The sequence below is a fragment of the Hipposideros armiger genome, unplaced genomic scaffold (assembly GCF_001890085.2).
Source record: "Hipposideros armiger isolate ML-2016 unplaced genomic scaffold, ASM189008v1 scaffold_15, whole genome shotgun sequence".
Lineage (NCBI taxonomy): Eukaryota > Metazoa > Chordata > Mammalia > Chiroptera > Hipposideridae > Hipposideros > Hipposideros armiger.
The window spans coordinates 4,384,058-4,408,604 of NW_017731365.1; the positions used below are offsets into that span (position 1 = coordinate 4,384,058).

The following is a 24,547-nucleotide window of genomic DNA, read 5'->3' on the forward strand; positions in this document are numbered from 1 at the left end:
AAGTTGCCTAAAGCAGGGGAGCATGGCTAAGACCGAGAAGAGGGAAACCCTGATTAGGAGGGAGGATGAAATGAATCTCCTCCAGAAGTTCCACAGGCTTCTTATGGGGTCCTGTGGGGAGGAGGCTCAGGCAGGCACGGGATCCCTAAAACTTGAGCCGCCTCCTACCCACCGCAACGCCCTCATTAGGGAACCTAGGTGGCACCTGTGTTTCCAGCCTGTGGTCACCCATGGGCTGGAGGCTGCACCCACAGCAAAGCTTTCTCTCTGGCTGATTCTCCAGACCCTGCAGGAGAGACCTGAGCTGTAGACACAAAACAATGTGCTCTGTGCGTGTTTCTGGTTGTTCTCTGGCATTTGGAAATCCCCTTCCCTTCCCCATCTGCCCTCTCCCCACAGAGACCGCCAAGCCACCTTGTGGCCCTCCTCCTCCTGGGCCCTGTTTCTTCCCTCTGGTCCGGAGGTGCGAAGGAAGAAGCCTTCGGGCAATATCTGGCTGCCAGATGCGCTGTAGCCAGCCTGCGCGTGATTTTTTTTTCTTTAATTTTTATTAATCACCACCTAATTCCACATAAAAATCTGTATTCCTAGTTCCACTTGAAAAACAGGAAGCTATGCCGTTGCCAAGCAGGCACTCCCTCATGGATTTGGAGCTAAGTAGCCTCCGTCCCCTTGGCTAGGGCCCAGCCTTCCAGTTCTCGGAGGCACACGCCCTCTGAGCTCCTCCAGACCTCCTCCCTTGCTGTCCCAGCCCCAGCGTTTGAATGTGTGCAGCCCTCCCCGACCAGACTCCTAGAAGAAATATGCTCAGGGCCTCTGTGTAGGGTCAGGATTGGTCTAGGCAGACTGAAAGATAGCTGGCATTCCAGAACCAATCAGAGGTTTGGTCCCCGATGGACACATGGTGGGGCTCCAGTGTTTGCGGCTGGGGAGGAGAAGGAGGCAGTAGGTTTCTGGCCATGTCCACCCTTTCTCCAGGTCTATATCACTGTGCTGGATGAAAATGACAACAGCCCCCGGTTCGACCCCACCTCCGACTCGATGATCAGCGTGCCTGAGGACTGCCCCGTGGGCCAGCGTGTGGCAACCGTCAAGGCCCACGACCCCGATGCTGGCAGCAATGGGCAGGTGGGCATCAAGTGAAGTAACCCGGATCCACCTGCCCGTCGGGGGCTCCCACAGCCCTTCAGCTGGAGGGGGCCATCTAAGCAATCCCATCACTGAGCGGGAAGGCGTCGTCCAGGCTCTGCCCAGTGCCCGGCAGGACCACCCTGCCCTCCCCCGTCTGTGGTTAGGAAAAGAAGGGAGAGCTGTGCCGGCAGTTGGCACTGCCCGGGATGCATGAACGTGGACCGCGAAGGCCAGCCACAGCTCACCCGCCCCCTCCACACCCCCCAGCCAGCTGAAAGCCCGGTGACTCCTTCATCACCTTTATTCACAAACGACATAGCATCTGGCCCCTGTGTGCCAGCACTGGGGCCAGCCCTCCCCACCCGACCCCAGGTCCCAGAGAGGACAAGCCCCTCCTCCCTCTGCTTCTCAGGCCCATCCCACAGCGGGAAGTGCTCCCCATACCCTAGGTTTGGATACCCCTAGAACACAAGACGGGGCAATAGAGCACTTCAGCCTTCGCGCTGCTTTGATCTGTCCTGTGAATCGAGTGGCATCGCTTAAAAGTGCTAGCACACCTCTGGGGGACCGAAAGATGGTGGCTTTGGGGTCAGAAGCACGTGGGTTCAAACCCTCATTCTCTTGGGCACTTGTAAGCTGTGTGACCAGTTTACCTGTCACGGGGAGCTGTCATCACGTCTGTGAACTAGAGAGGACAGCTCCCCGTGACAGGGTTGTTGTCTGTGTCACACCAGGGCGTGCGCCTGCTCCTAGCGGGCCCCAGAAGTGTCTGCACGTCCCACCTGCCCTGGGAAGTGTCAGTGCTGTGGGACCCACAGCTGCCTTCTGGCCTCGAGGCCAGCGTGCTGACTCCCCCGCCCAGGAGCCTGCCACAGGCCCTGCTCCTCAGTGGTCCTGCCACCCCCATTGTGAGAGACATACCCTCTTCCGCGTAACACGTGCTCTTCTCAAATGCCCTTGCTGAGCAGAGGGCCCAGCGGGCAGGGGCGTGCCCCCTGGCCTGACCTGGCCACCTGTCCTCCCTGCTTCCTCCCCCTCACGTTCTCTCCTCCCCGACAGGTGGTTTTCTCCCTGGCCTCGGGCAACATCGCTGGGGCCTTTGAGATTGTCACCACCAACGACTCCGTTGGTGAAGTGTTTGTGGCCAAGCCCCTGGACAGAGAAGAGCTGGACCACTATATCCTCAAGGTGAGGACCAGCCTCCCTCGGGGTCACTGTTGACCGTCCAGGAGAGCACTTGGCCCATCAGCATCCCCTGGTGGTCACCTTCCCTGCTATCACCAAATACCGTGGGACAGGCAGCACCCCTCAGGGCCAGGAACATGAGAGAAGCCGACCCGGGAGAGGGCATCCTGGGAGGAAGCAGCAGAGGTGCCTCTCCCTGCTGTGAGAGCCGGGAGGCAGAGCCTGGTGGAGCTCTGACTCTTCCACAGATGCACTGTGACCTTAGGCAAGTTGTTTACTCTGTCTAGGCCTCAGTTTCCCCGCTTGTACAATGGGCAGCAATACCCCTTCCTGGCCTGCCTCTGCTGAGGCAAGAAATAAGTGCAAGTGTGAGCAGTCACGAGGGCCAGCAGTGTTGCTGAATTGCTGAATAGTTCCTGACGGGTCTCTGGGGATCCCAGGAGGGGCCTGAGCCCCTCGAGCACTCCTGCTGCCCTGTATGCACCTGGGAAGCGTCGAGGCCCCCAGGGACAGGCTCAGGCTGTGGTTAGAACCCCAGTTCATTGCTGAAAAGATTATTTGAGGCTCTTTCTCTGTCTGCCAGAGTTCAGATCTGCGTGCATGAAACAAGGGGCCTTTGAAGCTAAAGGCAGACCCAGAGGCTCAGTCGGGGGCTAGCACAGCCCAGAATACAGTCGGGCAGGATCAGGAGGTGAAGACTAGGCACAGTGGGTCAGGTCGCAAATAAGGGTCCCAGGTCAGACAAGAACTGGGCAAGGATTGTTCGCGGCGTGGGGGCAGAAGGCCAAAGCCTTGGGGAGAGCCCAGAGCTGGCAAGCCACCTGGGGGCAAGGATGGGCCAGTGAGTCTCTGCCCTCCCACTGCTCCTGCCGAGCAGACTCCATATTCCTGACCTTCCCCTATCCTTTAGCCCTGACCCAGTCACCCCCCTCCTTGCAGATCGTGGCATCTGACTGTGGCACCCCTCCACGGAAGAAGGACCGCATCCTACAAGTGACCATCCTGGACGTCAATGACAACCCCCCGGTGATCGAGAGCCCCTTTGGATACAATGTCAGCGTGAATGAGGTGAGGACAGCTCCAGTGACCGTACAGCTGGACATCCATGGTGGACAGTGGACCCAAGCCAACCATGAAACACCGATTGAAATTTCTGCCTGGCCCACTAGTCTCAGAACTGGGGGATGGGCACAGTGGCTTACTCACTCATAATTCTAACCCGAACGCCTAGGCCAGGTCCTGGAATGCAGTATCTCTTTGTGATAGGGGTGAGGAGGAGATGAGAGGGAAAGAAGAAAGTGGCTTTTCACCACCAATAGGGAACTGAGGTTTACCCTGGGAGAACTGTTTTAAATAAAACAACACACTAATCGTTCTGTCCTAAAATTGAGCCCCTCCAGGGGAATTTTTGCCCCAGCATTGCTGGATACTATGCCGGGTTGGACATTCATGAAGGCAGGATGGCGTAGGGATGTAGAGGCCAACCCGCAGGTCAGCCCCCCGCAATTCAGACCCTGGCTCTACCACTGACTGGCTGTGTGACTTGCAAACATTCCTTCTGTCTACCTCCGTTTTCTCATCCGTAAATGGAGATGACACCAGGACCTAACTTGTAGGGTCATCGAGGGGGGTCGGCCCCTACATGTAGTAGGTGCCCACAGAAGGTTCGCCACCATCATCCTTCCCATCGCTCCAGGGTAAACAGCAAAGCTTTCTGGAGGTCCAGGTGCTAGACTTTGCTCCATGGAATCCACCGTGACCTCTTTCCTACTCTCCCCCCAGAACGTGGGCGGAGGTACCGTGGTGGTCCAGGTGAGAGCCACCGACCGTGACATCGGGATCAACAGTGTCCTGTCCTATTACATCACTGAGGGCAATGAGGACATGACCTTCCGCATGGACCGCATCAGTGGCGAGATCACCACACGGCCCGCCCCACCCGACCGCGAACACCAGAGCTTCTACCACCTGGTAGTCACTGTGGAGGATGAGGGAACCCCCACGCTGTCGGTGAGCATTGTGGGGAGCCAAGGGGGCAGGGAGTCAGGGAGAGGGGAAGCCCCGCCTTCTGTGTGAGGGGAACAAGGTGGGAGGAAATGGGCGCTGTGCAGTGGGTGAACCGTTGACAGCTCCTTTGTCGTGCCTTTAGTCCGATGGCCTATGAGTTTTGACGGAGAGCCCACGTGTGCAAAGCTAGGGTGCTAGTTCGCCTGTGTCTGCAGCCAGTCAGAGCCTCTAGACCTCTTTTCCCACAGAGAGCAGCTTTTGGATGGTACAGATTGAGCCTGTATCTCGGGGCCTGGCCAGCCCTCACTCCACTTGCCGAGCTATGTGCCTGTGGGGCCACACTAACCCATATGGTGGTGCTACTATGCCAGGTAGGAAAAGGCACCCTCTGGCCTCTTCCCCTACATCGTGTCCATCACATGTCAGTGCTGGAAGGGGACAATACCTGTGGTCTGGTCTAGTGCTGAACAGGAGGAGCCGCTCGCTACCCAAGGCAATGAGCAAGGTTTGCAAGGTTGGAGAAGGAGGTGGAGGACTTCAGGGCTGGATGGCAAGACAGTTGAGGGGCAATGAGCTGGAGTGGGAGCCGTTTGCAAACTGAGAGTAGGAAATTAGAAGTCAAGCGCATGGTGAGCTGGCTGCATGGTAGCGAACAAGTCAGAACCTCTCAGAATATCAGTTTTGTCATCTGCAAAAGGGAGATGGTATCTCCTTCCTAGGTGTTTTTGGGGGGATTGAATTAGTTCATGTCTGGGGAAGTGCTTGGTAAACCAGGAGGAGGACAACAGCATGAACTATCCATCACCACTGCTGCCTTGCAAACCAAACCAGAGACGCATAAAACAACCATTGATTTCACTCTGATTCTGCAAGCTTGCTATTGAGTCCTGGCTTAGCTGGGCAGTTCTGCTCTTAGCTGGGCTCCTGCATGTGTGTGTGGGGAGGGGGGGCGGTTTAAGGGGGTAGGAGGGCAGCTGTGTATGGATTGTATGGCTGTGCTTCTGGGGGTCAGCTGACTATCGTCTGGGGTGACAGAGCAACCGAGCCACCTCTCTCTCCTCTTCCAGAAGCCTAGCCCATCTTGTTCACATGGAGCTAGAAAGGGGCCAGGAGAGAGCAGAGCATGCCAGGGCTTTTGAGGTCCAAGTTGGGAACTGGAACAGGTTACTTCTGCCACATTCTGTTGGCCAAAGGCAGTCACAAGGCCAACCCAGGTTCAAGATGTAGGAAAGTAAACTCTGTCTTTTGAAGGAATGAGCTACAAAGCCACACTGCAAAGAGAATGGATATGGAGAGGTATAAAGGATTGGGGATATTTTTGTAATCTGTCCACCCTAGGGACCCTGATTGTAAATGAAGCCTCAGCTCTGTCATTCTGCTCCCCAAAAGGTGATTCTGTTAGACCCCTCCACTGTGGACTGTGGGATCAGAGCAGGTCTGGGCTGGCCTTTTTATCTGGAGTATCTTGGGAAGGATGGTGGAATGGGCCCAATCCTAGGAAACCACCTTCTGAGGAGCCTAGGAAATGGGACTGTCATCCTCAGCCCATAGCTGCCCAGTGTCACCACTAATCACTTCAGCCATTCACACCCAGTAGGCCAAACAGAGGCGCATTTATAGGACACATGAGGTGGGGAGGGGGACAGGGAGGATGCCATTTATTGTGGTGACATCAAGGGACTCAGTTTTGACATAATGCCTCCCTAACAGCACCTATCTTCAGGGTGAATAACCTTCTTGGTCATCTTTCCAATAGCATTTAGAGATGTGTTTGGCTACAAGTAATAGAAACTTAACTGTGGAGTCATAAATAAATCAGAATGCATTTTTCTCACATAACAAAAATTATGGAGAGAATGACAAATGTTGATTTTGTGTTCAGTGATGTCAGAACTAAAGCTTCTTGGCTTTTCCCTCATGATTGCAAGATGGCTGCCATAGCTCCAGCCATCATGTCAGCATCAAGTCAGGAAATGACAAAAAGACAAAGAGCTATGCAAGCCATTCTGCCCACTTATCAGGAAAGCACAAGGTTTTCCAGAACTACTCACTAGACTTCTGCTTACGTCTCATTAGCCAGAAGAGGTTCACATGGGCACCCTAGCTGCAAGGGAGGCTGGACAAAATGAGACAGGATTGTCAGGACTGGCTTACTTGGGGGCCAGATATATCCCTATCTCAAACAAGAGCAGGGCTCTGTTAATGAGGAAGAGGTAGAGGATAGGTTTTGGGTGAGCAACTGAGAGCACTTGCCATGCTACTTTCCCTCATCCTGACCTAGGCCAGTAAACCCCCTCTCTTCTCTTGCTCACACCCCACAGTCCTAGAGTTTCCCAGGAAAGCAGACAGTGAGACCCATGACATTCTGAAACCCTGAGTTTGGGAGGCAACTTCTGACTTCCTTTTGGTTCCCAGAAGAAATGACAACTGGAGAACTGGGAAATGGCCCCAGCCACATTTAACCACCCAAAATGGGTGGGCCACTACCCATACAGTCCCTGCAGAAATTGGGACTGGTCCCCATGGCCAGAGAGAGTTTCCCTCTGTTGACCAGACCCTCCAGAGAGATCCAGCCGAGCCCACTGGAGACTGCCTCCTCACATGCAGTCCCCGACATTCTGGCCCTTCTGGAAGATATCGGCCCATACCAGCTCCCTGGGAGAGTGTGGGAAGTTGGGTGGTGAGAAATGCAGCCTCCCTTTCTCTTCCTTCCTCATCCTGGTCATCATCAACACTGCTCCCAGAAAACACCTTCAGGACAACTAGGATCGGGGATGGAGTTCCCTGAGGCCATCACCAGGGGACTATATATATGGCTCCTGTGCTAAAATACCATAATACAGACAAATAGCATCAGGTATCAGCTGGAAAAAGATTTCTAGGAGGAAAACTTTAAATCCAAAAGAATGTATCCCTTCAATTTTTTTTTTCTGTTCCTTCAAGCTGGGAAAGATCTTCGATTTTTGTAGGGGACACCACAGTGAAGAACTGCAGTGACCACCCAGCATAGTTTATTCATTCATCATTTATTTATTCATTCATTCAGCCAATGTTCCCTGAATGCCCACTATGTGCCAGGCACCAGAGATACAGAGATGAAGGCAACATGGTCCCTGCCACAGGGAAATACAGCTGAGTAAGGGAGGCAATGGGGACATCTATGTGTGGGGGCCAAGGTGCAGATGGGGCACTGAGGAGCGCTGAGAAGGGTTTCGCGAAGGCTTCCTGAAGGAGGTGACACCTGGGCTGTCTTGTCACTCAGTCATAGTTAACACAGTAAAGGGGGGGAATCATGTTCTGGCCCTGGGGATCAGCCTGAACAAAGGGCTAAGAACAAGCGCTAATCAGGGGTGGATTTGGGGAGCCTCAGGTAGTTCAGGCCCGTGGCATCATTCAGCGCCGAGAGCAGGGCTCTTTCTCTCCGTATCCTCCCCTTGATATTCTGTATGGGGCATGCACCAAGGGCCGGTCCCACTACTTGCTCAAGCACTTTCTCCACTCCCTCCTGGCCCTGCCAAGCCAGGGTGGGGATGGGGCAGAGCTGGCAAGCTAGGGCCCTGAACCAGTGCCCGGTCAAGATTGGCATTTGCCCTCAAGGAGCACTGGACCCTTGAATATTTGCTTCCGCTGACCAGACTGTCACCTCTGGACAGTGAACCACCCCTAAGTTCATGAGTGCCCCTAAGCACAAACTGAGGGCCCACCCAGAGGTGACCAGAGGAGGGCCCTCGTCTGCTATTGGGCAGATTTCACTGGATGAGTATTCAAGGAAGCAGGATCATGCCAGCCCCTCCTGGACCAGCCGGAGCCCTGAGCAGCATCAGACCAGCCATCCTGAGGTTCCAGGAAAGGTCGCCATGGTCCAATGTTGGTGAGGAGGGTGGGTGCCACCCTGAACATATCTGTCCAGAGATGCCCAGCAGACCTACACACCCACCTGCAATTATCTGCCTGGTTCAAGCCAGCCCTCATTAAGTCACTCATTCATTCACTCATTCATTCATTCAGTGCTAACTGTATGCCAGGCCTGTGCTAGATAGAGGCTAAGAATCAGAGATGAGTTTGACACAGTTCTGCCCTTAAGGAGCCTACAGTCTAGTGGGGGAAATGGATATGTAACAGAGAGCTGACACTCTGTGATGTGCTGGAGTGCTAGGAGCACAGAACCAGGAGCCAGGGGAGGTTTTGTGGACAAGGCATCATTTGCATCCACGTCTTAAAGGATGAGGCTCTCTAAGTAAGGGGCCTGGGATTAGGCTACCAAGAACCTCCCCAAAACCATGAGAAATATTGTATCTGAGCCCTTGCAACTCTTCATTTCTCCCTGGAGCCTCACTTCCCCTCCACGCCCCCTCCAAGTTCCCTGAGAGCCAGACATTCCTGCAGACAACCTAGGCCATCCCCACCTAGCTCTCAGGCCCGTATCACCCAGAGGCTGGACCAGCTGTGCTGCAAGGGGCACCCAGGACAGCCCAGGCCTGTCATACAATGGTGTGCCACCCGGCCAGGGGAAGTCACTGTACAGCCTCAGCCATCTGGCTAGCTGCAGGCCACAGGAAGGGAGGCCAGGCTTGGGGGAGGGATCTAAGTGGCCGCCAGGGAGGCCCTTGCAAGAGGAAGGGCTGGGCAGGAGGAAGGACGGAAGGCAATTGGGAGGTCAGAAGCTCAGCCCCAGCCACAGAGGCACCTTGGCAGGGGGATGGGGAGAGGGAGGGCCTGGCCGGGCCTTTCTGCCACACAAATCACAGCCATCAGGTTAGACAATCCCAAATAACCAGCCCTGGCTTCTCAGGCTCATGGGGACCCGCAGAAGTCACCTGTCTAGGCAGAAGGACAGAAAATCTACCTACTTCTCATACAAGAATTGCCAGCAACAACCCTATGAAAGTCTGTGAGCTGGGGACACTGCTCTTGACAACTCACCTCATATCTTTAGGGCCTAGGGCTCTTCTGTTTATTAAACTTGGACCCCGCTGCTGTTGGGAAGCCTGCTTCCCTTGGCTCAAGCTCCGGAAACCCCAGCCTGGCCCCTTCCCTATGCTGCTCATCAAGCATGCCAGCCTTCCCTGGCCCAGCACAATTAAATGCAGACCCTTCCCTTAGCCTTGCTCCTTGAGGAATGCTATGCAGCTGCTCAGATGCCACACATGCCACTGGCTCAGCTTCTTCAAGGGACCCTGGGGCTCTGCAGTTAACTGAGAGTTTCCCCCTTCCCCATCCCCTGCTGCAGCAAATGGGGTGCGTGGGCCACCACACAGACCAGGAGTCCTGTGACTTCAGGGTTGCCAGGCAGAAAAGGGAAGTGGCAAGAACTAACGTGGAAGGAGTGGAACCATGGGCATGTGGGCACAGGTTCATCTCCCCAGACCCTGGTATATATACTGTAAACAAGTCCAAGTTCTGGCCTGTAATGCCATTCGGTTCAACAAAGAGGAAGGAGCTATGCCTGGGAAGCAGGAGACCCAGGCTTTAGTCCCAGTTCCTCTTTCAAAAGACACAAACCTTTTGAAACCTGTTTCCCAGTGCATTAAATGGAGACAATAAGGCCTCCCAGGGTTTTCCAGTCGGGGAGGGGGAAGTCAAACAAGTAAACACATGTGAAAGTGTTTTGGAAAGCACAGGGTGTTAAAACAGAGAAGGGAAACATATGGCACCCATACTGCCACTTCTCTGTCCTGTGCCCAAGGTAGACATTGCTAGCCAATGTCAGCACTTTATCATTAAGCTGTATCGAGACTTCAGAATCCCTCTCAACATGTATTCCAGGAAGCCATGCCAATAGATCAGAGCTGCGAAACAAAAGGAAACCTCTTTCCCCAGGCCTGCACAAGCTCAGGGAAATTATTGCTGTGGATGAGATCCCACCAGGCCCAGACAAAGCTGCTGGGAAACTGGAGCTGGTGGAAAGTCAGGGGCCGCTCTACCAGTTGTGAGTGGTCCAGCAAACAGAATTCTGGCATCTGGGTTCAGCCCATCACCCAGTGGCTATGCTTCAGTTATCAGTTCTGCAACCAAGTTCAAAGGGCAAGCTATTATTAGATCCCCACCCTCCTGGAACTCATACCCTAACCCTAACCCTAACCCCCAGCACCCGTGCAGGAAAGGCAAGCAACAATGCAAAGCAGGTACAGTGAAGGAGCTAGACAGTTAATGCCCTCTGTGGGTGAGGACCGACTCTCAGCTGGGCTGTGAGTGTCTGCTTCTCAAGGGGCCTTTGCACCCAGCATTCTGGCTGGCAACCCCAGTTCCTCTTTCTGCCTATTGCTGTTCCCTTTAGGTTCCCTGAGCAAATCTTCGCCGGGCCCCAGCACAGTCAGGCCCAGCCTTGCAGTGCTCTAGGAAGGCCTCTTCCACAAGGAAGAAGCCACAGTGCCCAATGGGGGTAGAGGGTGAGGCCTCTGCAGCCCCCAGCCCCCCAGTGTCCTCCTGAGTCCTCCCACCACAGACCACTCCCTAAAGAAGGCAATGCCTCAGTCCCCCTGCCCCAGACTACTGTGTGTAGGAGGGAGCCCAGGCCAGGCAGGAGAGAGGGCAGCCCCAGGGCTGGTCTTTTGAGAAGCAGGCCCTGTTGTTCTTACACGCTTACCCCAGTGTCCATCACCACAGACCCCCTGGCAGGGCCAGCCTGACCCAACAGCAGCATCTCCAGTGGCCTCTATGGCATATTTTCAAGGAGTGTCAATTCCATTCCTTTGGAGGGGATAGAGGCAGGAGTCATTATTAAATGTGAACGTTGGGAGATAAGTTACAGGCCCCATAATTCCTGATACATCTCTGAACAATGACTTAGTGCCCAAAAGCCCAGGTTTCCTTCCCGGGGCCTTAGACAGCGTTGTGGTTCATGAGCCTCCTGCCTCAATCCCACCGTGACCAGCAGCTGACTTCCTGGAGGCCCTTTGGAGGCAGACACCATGTTCCCACTCCCCTATTCTGTTCCATGCATCCCAGCCTACAGGTGCTGAGCCAGGGCCCTAGGGACCAGCCACCAGAGCGGTCATCTGCAGAAGCACCACTGCCCCAGGGGTGAGCACAGGGCTGTTTTAGTGCCCGCCCTCCCATGCAGAGCAGGGAGGGAGCCTTTAGGGCTGCTGGGGGCGGGGTGTGTGGTCATGGATGAAAATGGAGCCTGGGACTCAGAGTAAATTTCACTGAAAACAGGAAACCACGAAGCTGCGCTGCATTAACTTGCAAGGGTCCAAAGAAGAGACCATGCAGGAGGAAGCTGGGGAGGAAGTGTGGTGGCGTTCTGCTCCGGGGCCTCTTCCCCCCTCCACGCAGCCGCCGACGGGGGTCTGGCTGCCAAGCTCTTAGAAGTTGTCTCTGCCTCGAGGTCAGAAGCTGCGTGCGGGGCTAGACCAGCCCCCCTGTAGGGCAGGAGCACTCTTTCTGAGCTAGGAGACAGGGAGGCTGCTCTGTGGGCTTGTCTAACTCTCGAGGTAGCCTGGCCCTGCCTCAAGCAGGTGTCGCCTGACTCATCCCTGCCCCATGGGCCCCCACAGGCTGTGAAAACGGCACCCTCTTCCTGTGGCAACTGGCACTAAGTGTTCATGGCAGCAGATGGAATAGAAGAGGGGACCCCCGGGGACAAAGCAGGAGCAGGGGCTTTGGTGTTCTGGTCACTGGTGATGTTGGTGCCGTCTCAAGGTCCATGCTTGCCCTCTCCTCAAGACCTCCAGGCACAGCAGGACACCCACACTGGCCCACACCCCTGGGCCTGACAAGGGAGCTTTGGAAGCAAGGCCATGCATCCAGTGGGCTCCTTGGTTCCAGCCGCAGGTGTGGGGCTCACGGCAGCTGGACAACCTAGAGCTGCTCCTTTCTTCCAGCCTCCAGTCCCATCTCTCTGCCAGGTGATCGATCTGGTGGGCTTCCCTCTACCTGCGGGGCCCTTATCCTGGCCTGAACACCTGGCTCTCAGCACGCAGGCCCGGCTCAGCAGAGCCAGTGCAGGCCGCTGGCAGATGAATGCCCAGTTGAAACTATACCCTCCATAGTCAGTGTCCCGGGCTTCTGCCCAGCTCAGACCCTCCCCTGCTCCTCTTAGGCCCAACCAACCCTGTTTCCACCCCAGAGAGCACAGAGACCGCCCCACTTCTCTTCATGCTTTAAAGCCCTTTAACGAAAATTCCACGAAGGACTCCCCCTTGTATATGTGTATATAAACAAACCTGGATCACACCGTGAAGAGGGAGATGGGAACAGAGGGTGCAGAGCAGAGGGGACACAAACCCTTCTGTGGACATGTCCTGCTCTGCCACCTGACAGGGTCACTCTGCAGTGAAGACTCGGCAGACTGAATGGGACAGAAGACCAAGGGAGGGGAGAAGCAGAGTAGGAATTTAAACCCAGCTCTTACAATCCGTCCACAGGGCTTCCACCTGTTGCCCACGTAGTTTTTAATAGCACCCCCCTCTTCACGCTCAAAAGTGTCACAGTTTGGACAATACATTGTGTGGTCACCCGCTCTATGGACCATGCTGAGAAGTGGGAGAGGGCGATGGGGAAGGCAGCGGAAACGGAGCCCTCGCCACACCCCTTCCCAGCAGGCCCCCGGGCTCGCCCTCACCCCTGTCTGTGGTGGGCAGTGCAACCTCTGGCCTGGCCTCCATTGCTCAAGATGCCAGTTGGCTCACCGTGGCCACAGTGTCCCAATGTGTACTTCCTGTTTGGGGGCCTCTCGCCAGTGATTTCTGGGGGCCAGAGTGCAGGCACTGGGAGCCCCAGATTGGCTTCACCTGTTGACAGCTCCTAGGAGAGGTTGCTGGTAGGAGGCCGCTGGGGAAGGCTCCTATGCCTGGGGGCAGGCAGGCCCAGTCCCAGAGCCCCACACTTACAAAGAGTGAGTTGGCAGATGAGCAGCCTCATGTAAGATGGGGAAGCCAGTCCACCACAGTGGGGAACACTCTTTCCACATCGAGTCCTGCGTCTCCTTCCTGGGAGGGTGGCACTGGGGGCTCTGCTCAGTGCCCATCTTGTCCCATCTATGCTGTCAACTCCCAGGGCTCATGTCCTAGGCAGAGAGGCTGCCACAGAGCTGGAAATTCTGGGGTTTCTAGGATGTAGGTCATTTGGCATCTGTAGCTGATGAATTTCAGGTCTCTGGGGTGGGATCCCAGCACGCCACCATCCTTGAGACAGGCTGAGTGATCCAACATCTTCTCCCGTCTGCCATGTGGCATCCAGAGAGGCTGAGAGTCTGGCCATCAGGGGTATCTGAAAGAGTCTGGGCTCAGAGTGGGAGGGAGGAAGCCAGAGCTGAGACCAAGGGACCACTCAGGGTACCAGCCTGGCTCAAGCGCACCTGCCCCAGGCCCAGCCGCAGCTGCCCACTGGCCCCCAGCTGCTCTAGACGGCCTCAGAGTTTGGAGAGTCAGGGACAGGGTCTGCAAAAGAAAAGAGAAGCAGAGTGAATAGGGGCTTCAACCCCACACCAGGAGACTGTGAGGGCTCCCCAGGGAGGTGGGGGAGTGAGGGTGATGCCCTGCAGGCTAACAGGAGGTCATGACCTCGCAGGCCTCACTGCTGCGAGGGTTGGGAAGCACTCACCTAGGGATGGAAAGAAGACATCCCCAGGGCCTGGTGGAGACAGAGGAGTGCTGGGCTCGGAAAGCAGGTGCCGTCCAGACTCAGAAGGCTGCCGCTGGGCCACGTAGGACAAGGGGGGCCTCGGCTTGGCCTCCGGCATCCCCGGGGTGGGCAGAGAGGCCTCAAAGCCAGGGTTTTCAATTCCTTGAGCATTGCTGCTAGAGAATCAGAACCAAAGGTCATCTGTGCTGCCTGGGTTTGGGGCCTTCACACACACACACACACTCTTCTCTGCTCCCTTCCCCTCACCTGCCTTCCCACTCCAGGCCTCCACAGCCTCTCTCAGCATAAAGGGAGGATCCAGGGCCAGAGAGAAAAGGCCATGGACTGCACTCTCCCACCTTCCCTGAGCTGAGGGCATCTGATCCCCGCTCTGCCCCGTGCATGGACTGCACTCTCCCACCTTCCCTGAGCTGAGGGCATCTGACCCCAGCGCTGCCCTGTGGTCTGACCATCTGCCCTGGGCCCTGCCAGGAAGCCCAGGGTCAAGAGCACTTCCAGGACACTGGCCTCAGGAACCTGGGGACAAGTTTCTCTTTGGTCAGTAGAGTCACCTCACAGCTGGTCCTGAGCTGAAGGGAGGTTCTCTTTTCTTCCCTTCTCCTCTCTTAACTCTGAGATTCTCGCAAGACTTCTTTGGATCTGTCTTGAAAATCATCCCTTTCAAACACCCAGGGGATTTGGTGTTGCAGGTACCAGGGCCAGTTCCTGCGTGTGGCTCATTCCTGAGCACGCCCTCTGTGCCAGGCTCTGTGCCAGCTTCCTGCCCAGGATGCACCAGCTCACACCACCCATCCACTCCGTCCCCGACCTGCTGCCTTGCTCTGCGCTGAGTCAGCCTCTGCCCTCGTGGCCTGACAGCTTTCTCTGTGGAGTGCCCTGCAGGGAGGAGCCACAGCTCCAGGTGTGCTGGCCTCCTTTGCATGTTCCAGTGTCTGCCCAGCTCAGCTGCTTCCTCCCCCTCCCCCACCCCAGCCTACTGGCCGCTAAGGGTGCGTGGCTTATCCATAAAGCACAGGAGCTCAGCCTGCTGGGTGAGGGGTGCCAGGAGAACAGCCAACTGGCAGGCACAGATGTGTAGGCCTCAGTGGCAGATGGCAGATACTCTTCTAACCAGCTGTGCTGGCAGCTAAATAGGGGCGCTGCTTCACAGACATCTCCTTCCTGACAGCTGGCCCAGGGCACAGGGAGGCCCAGGGAGGCCATGTCTGTGTTCTGACCCCTGTTGTGGTCTAACCTGTTACCAGGGAAGAGAAGGGAAAGGGTCCTGTTGAAGCGGGGAGAGTCAGTCGTGGCTACACGTTACCCCTCCCCCTTTTGCATTAACTCCAGCCACAGTTTGGGTCGTGGACATTGCCGTACACAGCCACAAGCCCTGGGAGTCAAGCTTTGGATTGGGGCAGGGGCAGCTGAGGAAGTTTTCTTGAGAAGGTCTCCATGGGCCTTACCTGTCCATCCGCACCAGCTCCTGGGCACCTAGGGACAGAGAGAGAAGCTGGTCACACAGGGAAGGCTTCCCCAGACAGCATCTCTGCCCTAGCTGGCAGACGCCTCTGGGGGGGACGGGAGCAAGCCCACGCAGGGCTGTGCTCCGCCCTGGATCCCACGCCTGTTCACTCGGGAGGCCCATTCAGCAGCATTCTGCGTGTTTATCCAGCAGGCAAGGCCTCAGTGAGCAGCCATTTTGACCAGTGAGAAATGAAACTTGGGTGGGCTGCATTTTACACGTGTGTAGGACATTTGTCACCAGGAGACCAAAGGCAGCCAATACTTTCTCCTATGGTTTGAGGCGTTAGACCTTCAGGATTTACGTATCGACCCAAGGTCTGGCACCTGAACTTGCTGTTTCCTGTTTGGACATTTGCCATGGTCTGGTCTTTAGCCATGATTTACTGCATGGAAGTGTTGCAAGGTCAGTTCCTACTTAGAGGGTTCCTGGGCCTCTCTGTCCCGTCCTCTATTTTGTGTACTAGGGTGGTTTCAGAGGTGACACCTCTTAGAGGAATCTTAGGGGGCCTGAGACCGCATCACTTCTCAGCCATTCCACTACTTTCTGCTCCTCATCCAAGCTGCTGCCACCCTGCCCCACTTCTGGGGGTCCCCCACCTCCCCAAACTGAACACCAACCAAATTCAGTGGCCCCGACTTCCCTCTTTTTTCAGCTCCCCATGTACTCCTGCAGATCCTTCTCATTTTTAAGAGCTTTACTGCTGATTAATATGGGGAAACAGAGAGTGGGGGAGGGGCACAACAACAGAACACATGGGGAAGTTGCACAAAAGTTCCTGAAATCTCTGCGGTATTGGATTCATGGCCGCTGTTTACCGAGGACTCCAGGGCAGTAGGCTCTGTGTGTGTGCTCTACGGTCCCTCAGCTCAGCTTCCCGTCCACCCTTGCGGGGAAGACTGGTGGTCCCACTTTGCAGCTGGGGACGCCAGTCCACACTGCATTCCTCCAAGCTCCCAACCCTTTTTCTTTTTTCCCCCAGAGGGACTCGTTCCGGAGTGCACCCTCGGCACCAGGCTTCAGGCCACTCAGCCTCTGTCCTGTGGCCGGACACCTGGCATTTCCCAGGTGACTTGTGTTCCCTTAACTCCAGCAGCTGCTTCTCTAGAGCCTACATCAAGAAAAATGGCCCAAATTTCTGCTCCCTCTCCATTTCATACCAGGTTTCTCTAGCATCGTCTCCCCTGGCATTTCTTCTCTGTCTCTAAAATCTTTAATCATATAGCTCATTTCTTCTTTTTCTTTCTTTTTTTTTTTTTTTACTTTTGGAGAGGATGGGGGGGGACTGGCCTCAAAAATACTTTTATTAGAAGATAAATTATTGACACCTGTTACTGCATATTAACTGTGGAGATAAGGTGCTATGAAGTGGCCTCATCATAGGACCGGGGTTTGTTTAGCGTTTCAGAGGATGTTCAATATTGATCATCGCATGGCCCCAGCCGGCCCACGGTACCCACGTGCTCCCTCTTTCAGTCCAGTTCTTCAGCACCAGTTCCTCTGGGAAGCCCTCAGAATGAAGGTGTCCCAATGCATGGAGTAGGAGACGCTGGGGGCTGACCCCAATTTCCCCATGTCCTCAGGACACCCTCCACAGTGCTCTGGCCTGGGGACATTCCCTCTCTGATTTTTCTTCCTCCAGCCTGGGACACGGGCAAGAGCCCTGGACCAGCCTCTGGGTACCCTGTGAGGAAGGCTATGAGGCTACCCCTCTCCACCACCCTCTGCCTGGCATTTGTTTTCCATTTCCTGTTCCCTGATGGAGGCAGCACTGTGGTCTGGAGTAAGGGGGCCAGAAGGCACCTCTTTAAAATCTGGGAGCCAAGCCTAGCTGAGCCTGTCTCCCTCCTCGTCCCGTCCCCACCTCTGTGGAAATGCTACGTGGATGAGCGAGAGCTGATGGCAGCTCTGCAGTGATTTCTCTTCCTGGTTGAGCCCCTAGTTTCCTCTTTCTGCTGCAACCCCTTTACCTGCCCCCCACCCCACCCCCAACCTCAGGGTATTTTGTAGGTAGGCTGTGGTGGGTTTTGTGAGAGACACATGGAAGTCCTGAGAGTAAGGGAGAGGTGGCCACAGCCTGAATAACCCACTGCAGAGTTCCAGATTGGGCCCACAGGAGAGAGAGGTGCAGGTTATTAAGGTCCAGCCAAAGGAAATCAGGTGTGAGGCAAAAGCTACCTGGTGACAGAGCAGCCTCCCTCGGTTACCTTCTGCTGCCAGGCAGAGGGGAGCAATGCGAGGGCCAGACTTGAATCCTGGCTCCATCACTTACTCGCTGTGCAATTCCTTAAGTGCGTTCTTTAACCTCTCTATACTTCAGTTTGCTCAACTATAAAGTGGGGACAATGATAGGACCAAGCCTTTAGAGTCATTACGAGGAATAAGTGAGAAAATGTATCTAACAAGCTTGGTATGGTACCTGGCACAACAGCCTTCACAGTGAGAGGGTTGTGGGCTATGACGCTTAGACTAATGAGTGTTTTTATTATATAGTGGGGTTATATTCCCTGGAAAAAGCATGAGTTGAAAACTCTGAGTTTGAGCGCCAGCTCTGCCACGTACTGAGTAACATTTAGTTAGTTATTTAACCCCGGGGATGTCAGCTTTCTCAGCTGTAAAAGGAAAGAATTGAACTAACTTATTTCTAAGATCCCTTCCAGTTCTGATAATCCAAAGGTCATTTTTGTCCCAACAACTGCTATGCTAATAACAAAACAAGCCCACCCATGAATTAAAGCAGGTCCCCAAAGGATCTCTGAGTGGCAACATTTTTGTAAACCAGTTTGAACTGCTCCATATGATTATTCATTCGCCAACAGATATTTATTGAGTGCCACGCCAGCACTGCTTGGGGCTTGTGGGTACTCAGGCCCTGGAAATGGCGTGCCCGGGTCCCCCTCCCCTCTCTGCCATTGAGCTCAGCTCCTTGCTGGGACTCCATTAGCTCCCATCTCTGGCACAGGGAAGACCTTGCTAATCCCAGGGGCTGAGCTGGCACTGGGACAGGTGACCCACACACCCCACCCATCCCAGGAGGCCAGGGATACTCACGGCGGTTGGAGGCCACCTGCCTTTGCTTATAGACCAGGAGCAGGATGAGGGGAAGGCAGAGGATGCCCACAATGCAGGCGCCGGTAGCCAGGGCGGCAGCCGTGATGTCTGAAAGGGCAGAGAGACAGCCAAGGTGAGGTCCCATTCTCACTGTACCTCCTGAGGGGAAACTGAAGCCCAGAGAGGGGAGGCCAGGCAGCAGGGGACACACCACTACCCAGGCCTCACAGCCAGACCCTCACTGACCTTCAGAGGCATGTAAGATCTAGGGGCCCCCTTTCAAAGACAGCCCCGTGCCTCCTCCCCAAGTGGGCCCAGAGCACACAGAAATGAAGCCAGGCGCTTACAGCTGAGGGCCTTCATCAGGCCCACTGGGGACAGCTCAACTGCCCTGGGCCACAGGTTGTTTCCTAAGAAGGGAGAGCAGGCCCTTCACACCTTCACAGACCTTACGCCACAGAGTTCACAGTCAAAAGGAGCCCAAGTGATGAAAACCTTTTGGAAATAGGTAGTAGTGACGGTTGCACAACCTTGTGAGGGTAATTAATGCCATTGAATCGTACACTTAAAAGTGGTTAAAATGGCAAATTTTCTGTTTTACCACCATATAAAAAAAATAAATGAAGGAAAAACCCCATTCATCTCTTAAGTGACCCTTTAGCTCTGGGGTGGAGCCTGTGAAAGTGATCTCATGAGTCCTGGGGTGAGAACTAGAGAAATGTGAATCCTCCTCCAACATTTTTAAATTTTAAACTTTCTAAATTACAAAAAAAAAAGTATAAGTTAAAAGATATATTTTAAACTTTCTTCCTCCTCCTCTACCCAGGCCCCCTCCAAATAGATAATCAGTGTCTGTAGTTTTCTTGTGTATGGTCTAGATTATGTCCCCTGCATATTTAGCATATACAAAGGGTGCCAAAGAAAGTATGCACGTTTTAAGAAAGGAAAAGACTGTATTAAAATTGTAACACTCGATATATACCAATAACAAAAGATAACATATACTGATAACAACAAGTTGTGTATACATGTTTTGGCACTCCCGGTATATGATATGCTTTTCATGTGACAATTGCTTTTCCCGCTTAGCATAGCTTGGACATCTCTGTGTTTGGACACAGAGATCTATCTCAGTCTGCCCAGGGCTTTATCACGTGGCTCACCCAAAATTTATTGAAACAGTCTCCGACTGGAGGACATGTAGGTTGCTGTCATACTTCAACATAACTATTAACGTAGCAGGGAACTCCCTGTGTGTGCATCCTTGCTCACCCAGGCAAGACATCTGCCCATAAATTTCTAGCAGTTAAGGCGCTGAGCCAAAGAGTATGTGCGTTTTCTTTTCATCTATTGCTCAGAAAATGTAGTCCCGCTCACTTCGTGATCCCACCAGCAGTGTGAGAGGCTGACTTTATTTCTGTCTGTCTGCTGACTCCAGGAGTTTAACTGGAGCAGACACACGCTCAGAACCACACCAGCGTAAACGTATTTCCTTCCCAATTTTAGCCCTTCCCAAAAGATGGGCGTATCCTGTCACAACGTCAGCTTGGCCCTGGGGAGCTTTGGGAAGGTGGACGTGCTGTGGTCTCGAGGTTGCCTTAGCACTGCTCATTTGGAATAAGGGCTGTTCTCGTCTCATTGTATTGCTAAACAAACCGATGGTGTAAACAAGCTTTGGGGGGGGGGGGTTGGTTCACACCGCAAAAGAGAACAAACTGTTTTCAGGCACGTAGATAATATACCCACTGGTGCAGGAACAGTTGCTATGCTAATTACAAAGCAAGTTCCACTTCACATTAAAGCTCCCCCGCAGATCTTAGCAAGGCTGCATTTTTGACGTGGAATATTCAAAGTAAAAACATTCTATAATTCAGACATTTAAGTATTTCTAAACCCTGTCACGGGCCCTTATTGTGGGCACCATCAGAGAAGCAGGCTGCAAAGCTTTCAAAGCAGGTCTTCTCTGGATGGATACTAAGCAACTTTTCATGAGGTTAGTCAGGTGCTCACTAATTCCGGCTCCCTGTTGGCCTTAACTCCCAGTCTGACTCCTGTCCCCAGGCAAAGTTCCTGCATCTACAGCCCCTCCAGGGGATCAGGACTCTGTTTCCTTACAACCTGGGCTGAGAGTTAACTCTGGGGTGGGGGTGGGAGCAGCAGGGATTCTGTGGCCCCAAGTGCCCTCTGAAACCATGGGCTCCTCTGCAGAGCCCAGCCCTACCACAGCTCTCCACCCCTCCCTATAAGCATAGCCAGTACCTGGGGGTGAGGGGTGGGGGTATTTCTTCTTGGTAGCCATCCTGAGCCAGGCTCATCGTGGGAAGGTAATCAGGCACTGGCAGAGGCAGCTGCCAGGCTAGAACCAAGGACTGTGCCAGGCCCTTACAGAGCAGGGTGGGATGGGGTGGGGATGGGGGCAGACTGCCCAGCGGGTCTTTGTCCCAGGCCTGCCAGTGGGTATATGTGTAAGAGGGAATTCAACTGGGCTGTCTGGTTCCCCAGGGAGGGGCTGGATAAAAAGCAAACCCAAAACATCCTGCTGTGTTGGGGGGTAGGGAGGTTGCTTTAAGGGGTGGGGAGATGGCTGCCCACCCCCTTTCCCTGGGTTGGGGTGAAAAACCACAGACCCTCAGCAACCTGGGCTCCTAGGGCTCCAACTTCCTCAGTCTCACCCCTCTCTTGACACCTCCCCAACCTCAGGCTGACTTGGGCTTTCAGATGATTTCACAGGCCAACTCCCCTCCTACTTTCCAAAAAGAACATGAGGAGACTGGGGCCACAGTTAGAGGAGGAAAAATCCAAGAGCTTCTTGGCTGAAAGTATCCTCAGCTGATCAGGTAGTAAGGCATCTGTCTTAGAGAGCCTGGGGATGAGGACCTTTCCAAAGGTAAGTGGCAGTGAAGGGCAGTACCCAGAGGCCAGCCCTAAGGCCCACCGAGCACCTGGGTCATCAGACAAATGTTTCTAAATCATTAGGAAGCAGGCTGTGTGTCCACCGTCTGCCGCCATCCGCATGCCAGCCTGCCTCAGCACAGGGGAATGGATGAGTTGACGTGGGAAGCCGGGCCTAGACGTCTGCATTCGAAGTAACAATAGCTAGCACTGAACACAGCACTTAACTCTGTGACGGGCCTGGTTCTTAGTGCTTTACAGTTAGAACTCCATTTTAGCCTCATAACAACCTGGAAAATAAGTGCAATCATAATCATCTCTGTTGTACAGATGAGAAAACTAAGGCACAGAGAGGTTAAGCAACTTGGCTGCTTTCAGGGTCTGTGCCCTTAACCGCTTCACCAGACTGCCTTTCCCTAGAATGGACTCAACATGTGAAATTGAGAGTTCACATAAAAATCTGGACTTCTGTTATAAGTTTGCTTGACAATGTAGCGGCTCTGGCAACCGTGGGCCCCCCTCCTGGCATGCAGCGGTTAGAACTGCACTTATAGACTGGCAGCGGGGTGCTGGCCACAGTCTCCATCCCTCCCTACTACATTATTCACCGGCTCCCTGGCCCTGGGGGCATTTGAGTTTTTAACCCCTGAATCGGCTCCTTAAATAACAATTATTCCCCTCCTCCCCGTTAGTAGGAAAGGGTCACACTTGTCCCATTTCTCAGTGCACACATGGTACCCAGAGAATGAACATGCTGCCTAAAAGCCCCACACACCACCCGAAACTAGAGCTGGGTTGCTTCTTATCTGAGATGACGCCCGCCATAGTGCCAAGTCTCCACCACAGCTATAGTCTCCAGACCTCCAGAACCAACCCTCTGGGAGGGCATTAGAAAGGGACACCAGAAGTCACCGAAGCCATCCCCCTGCCCTCAACAGCTGGGACAGAAGCAAACATGTCCCTTTGTCTCTCAGGGAGCCAGTTTACTGAGGACAGTAGCTCCGGGAAATAAGGCCCAGAGTGAGGCTGCACATCTCCATGAATTAGAGAGGAAGGAAATGTTAAAACCTGAGAGCAGAAGTGCCCAGCAAAGGAAGCCTGACCCACTTTTGGTAGTCAAGTTCAAGGCTCTGCCTTACCCTTGGGCTCTTATCAGCCAGACTATTTCCCAGGTGACTTCTGTTCCCTTAATTCCAGCAGCTACTTTTCTAGAGTCTAGATCAAGAAAAATAAACAAAATTTCCACTTCCTCCATTTTGTACCAGCATCGTCCCCTCTGGCATCTCCTGTCTCTGTCCCCAAGACTTAACTCATACAACTGATTCTCAGAAAACCAGTATTGACAGAGGGGGGAGGGGGCAGCCCAGCATTCGGGCAGGAGGCCCTCTGGCATCTCGTTGGCTCTGGGTCTCAGAGACTGGGAGCACGTCCCCTTCACCTGCCTGAACCTCAGTTTCCCCATCTGTGAAGTGAGGGCACTGGCAGAAGTGACTGCTCTAAGGGAGTTCTGCAGGAGAAAGAAGTGGGACTGGGGACGTTGCTCAGAGTGGAAGGCGCAATGGGGAAGTGAACACTCAAGTGCGCTGCCAGGTGCAGCTCACCCTGGCCTGTACATCGGCGCACGTGTACACGCAGTCGAGAGACTGCTGCATGGGAAGGAAGGAGCTGCTGAGAGGCCCCTCTCCACCCTCACCAGGGAGTCACTAATGGAGGAAGTGAGGATGGCAGTGGCTTGGTGCTGAGTGACATGTGAGCTCTGCGGTGTGCAGGTAGCGGGGCTTGAACCAGAGAGTTTCGTAGTTCCATGTGGGCCTAGCTCAGACCAAAATGTGGGTTCTAATTTTGTTCTTGGCTAGTCTGCTTGTTGTTTCAAAACAATAGAGTAGTTGGAGTAGAAAGTCACGGCAGCCTTTGGGGTCCGGCTGGGGCTGTGACTGAGCTGCTCCCACTCCTGGCTCGGTGTTTATGCCCGTGCTCCTGGAGGTCCGCGGGGAGATCTGCACGTATGTATCTGCAGAGCCTGGGCAGGGGCTGGTCCACACTGGATGCCCAATAAACACTGATGGGTGGAAGGCTATGGAAGCTAAGACCCTCTCCTCTCAGAAGAGTGGGGTACTCCAAAGACAGCTCCCCTTTGCCTGCTGTCTCTAAGCTGCTGGGCATTTTCACCTGGCCTCTGAGTGCCTGGGCACCCCTTAGAACAGTGCTCCCTTCTCTGGGCAAACGCCAGGGGGCTGACTGCCACCCACTGCACTGCATGCCCCCACCCCTTCCGCCGAGCTGGGAAGAAGGCGAAATGAGCACAATCCCAGCTCCCAGCTGCGCTACCTTCATTGGCTGTGTGAATTGAGCAAGCTAAGTCACTTCCCTGGGCCTCCATTTCCATGTACGTAAAGGAAAGATGGTGTTGCCTGCTTCACAGGATTCTTATGAGAATCCACTGAAATGCCAGTACTTGGAAGGACTTAGCACGGGGCCTGGCACATAGTAGGGGCTCCAGGAAAGGCAGTTCTGTTCACTTCTTGAGCCTCTCCCTCCTCCCCCCACCATGGACAGAACAAGGAAATGTTAAGTCGCTGATCCAAGCCAAGAGAACCACCCCCCACAGTCCTCCAACCTTCCCATGTGGCAGAGGACGGGTGGGCAGGAAGGGAGCCCACTGAAAACAAGCTCAGCAGCCTGTGGTACCCAACCCGTCATGGGGCACTTGGCCACAGGTCATGCCAGGGTACAGCTCCACCCAGGGAGTCGGGAGCAGGGATGCTGGGAGTCCATTCTCTCAGGCTTTGGGCCTTGGAAGGGACGTGGACTTCTGGGGGCTGCAGCCCAATGGCTCAGGTGAAGGAGAAAGCAAAAGGTAGGAGGAATGGGGGTCCATGGGCTTGGGGTGATGAGGTCAGAGTTTAGGATGGGGTCTGGGTCCAGGAGGAGGGCAGCGGAGAATAGAGAACCCAGAAGGGGCAAGAGGATGGTCCCTTACTTTCACTCTCCCTGCGGGAAGGTGGGTACGCAATGCACTTGGATGGCGCTTCACTGCCTGTGGGAGCAAAGAGAAAGGTTGTTAGGTAGGTGTCAGGCCCAGGAGGCCAGTGAGGCTGTCCAGGCTGACGTACCCCCTCCTGTCTCAGCTACTCATGTCCACTTAGCAGCATTGGCCCAGGTGGGACCTGCACACACACACACACACAC

General features: G+C 54.3%; 2 protein-coding genes across 3 annotated transcripts in view; one reads left to right on the forward strand and one right to left on the reverse strand.

Moving 5' to 3' along the window:
* The window catches only part of CDH23 (cadherin related 23), a 430,582-nt gene that overhangs the window by 355,233 nt on the left and 50,802 nt on the right, over positions 1-24,547 (forward strand). The window contains exons 32-35 of the mRNA XM_019624627.1: positions 979-1,128; positions 2,191-2,319; positions 3,256-3,384; positions 4,099-4,326. Coding sequence (XP_019480172.1) covers positions 979-1,128; positions 2,191-2,319; positions 3,256-3,384; positions 4,099-4,326 — 636 coding nt within the window. The remainder of the gene's footprint in view (positions 1-978; positions 1,129-2,190; positions 2,320-3,255; positions 3,385-4,098; positions 4,327-24,547) is intronic.
* The window catches only part of VSIR (V-set immunoregulatory receptor), a 29,939-nt gene continuing 12,722 nt past the window's right edge, over positions 7,331-24,547 (reverse strand). The window contains exons 3-7 of one of the 2 annotated variants that reach the window (XM_019625381.1): positions 24,339-24,395; positions 18,467-18,574; positions 15,357-15,384; positions 13,870-14,063; positions 7,331-13,706 (exon numbers count right to left, since the gene is read on the reverse strand). In XM_019625381.1, the coding sequence (XP_019480926.1) occupies positions 13,669-13,706; positions 13,870-14,063; positions 15,357-15,384; positions 18,467-18,574; positions 24,339-24,395 (425 nt within the window). In that variant the 3' untranslated portion in view covers positions 7,331-13,668. Of the gene's footprint in view, positions 13,707-13,869; positions 14,067-15,356; positions 15,385-18,466; positions 18,575-24,338; positions 24,396-24,547 lie in introns of both variants that reach the window. The other variant, XM_019625372.1, reaches the window with a different exon arrangement.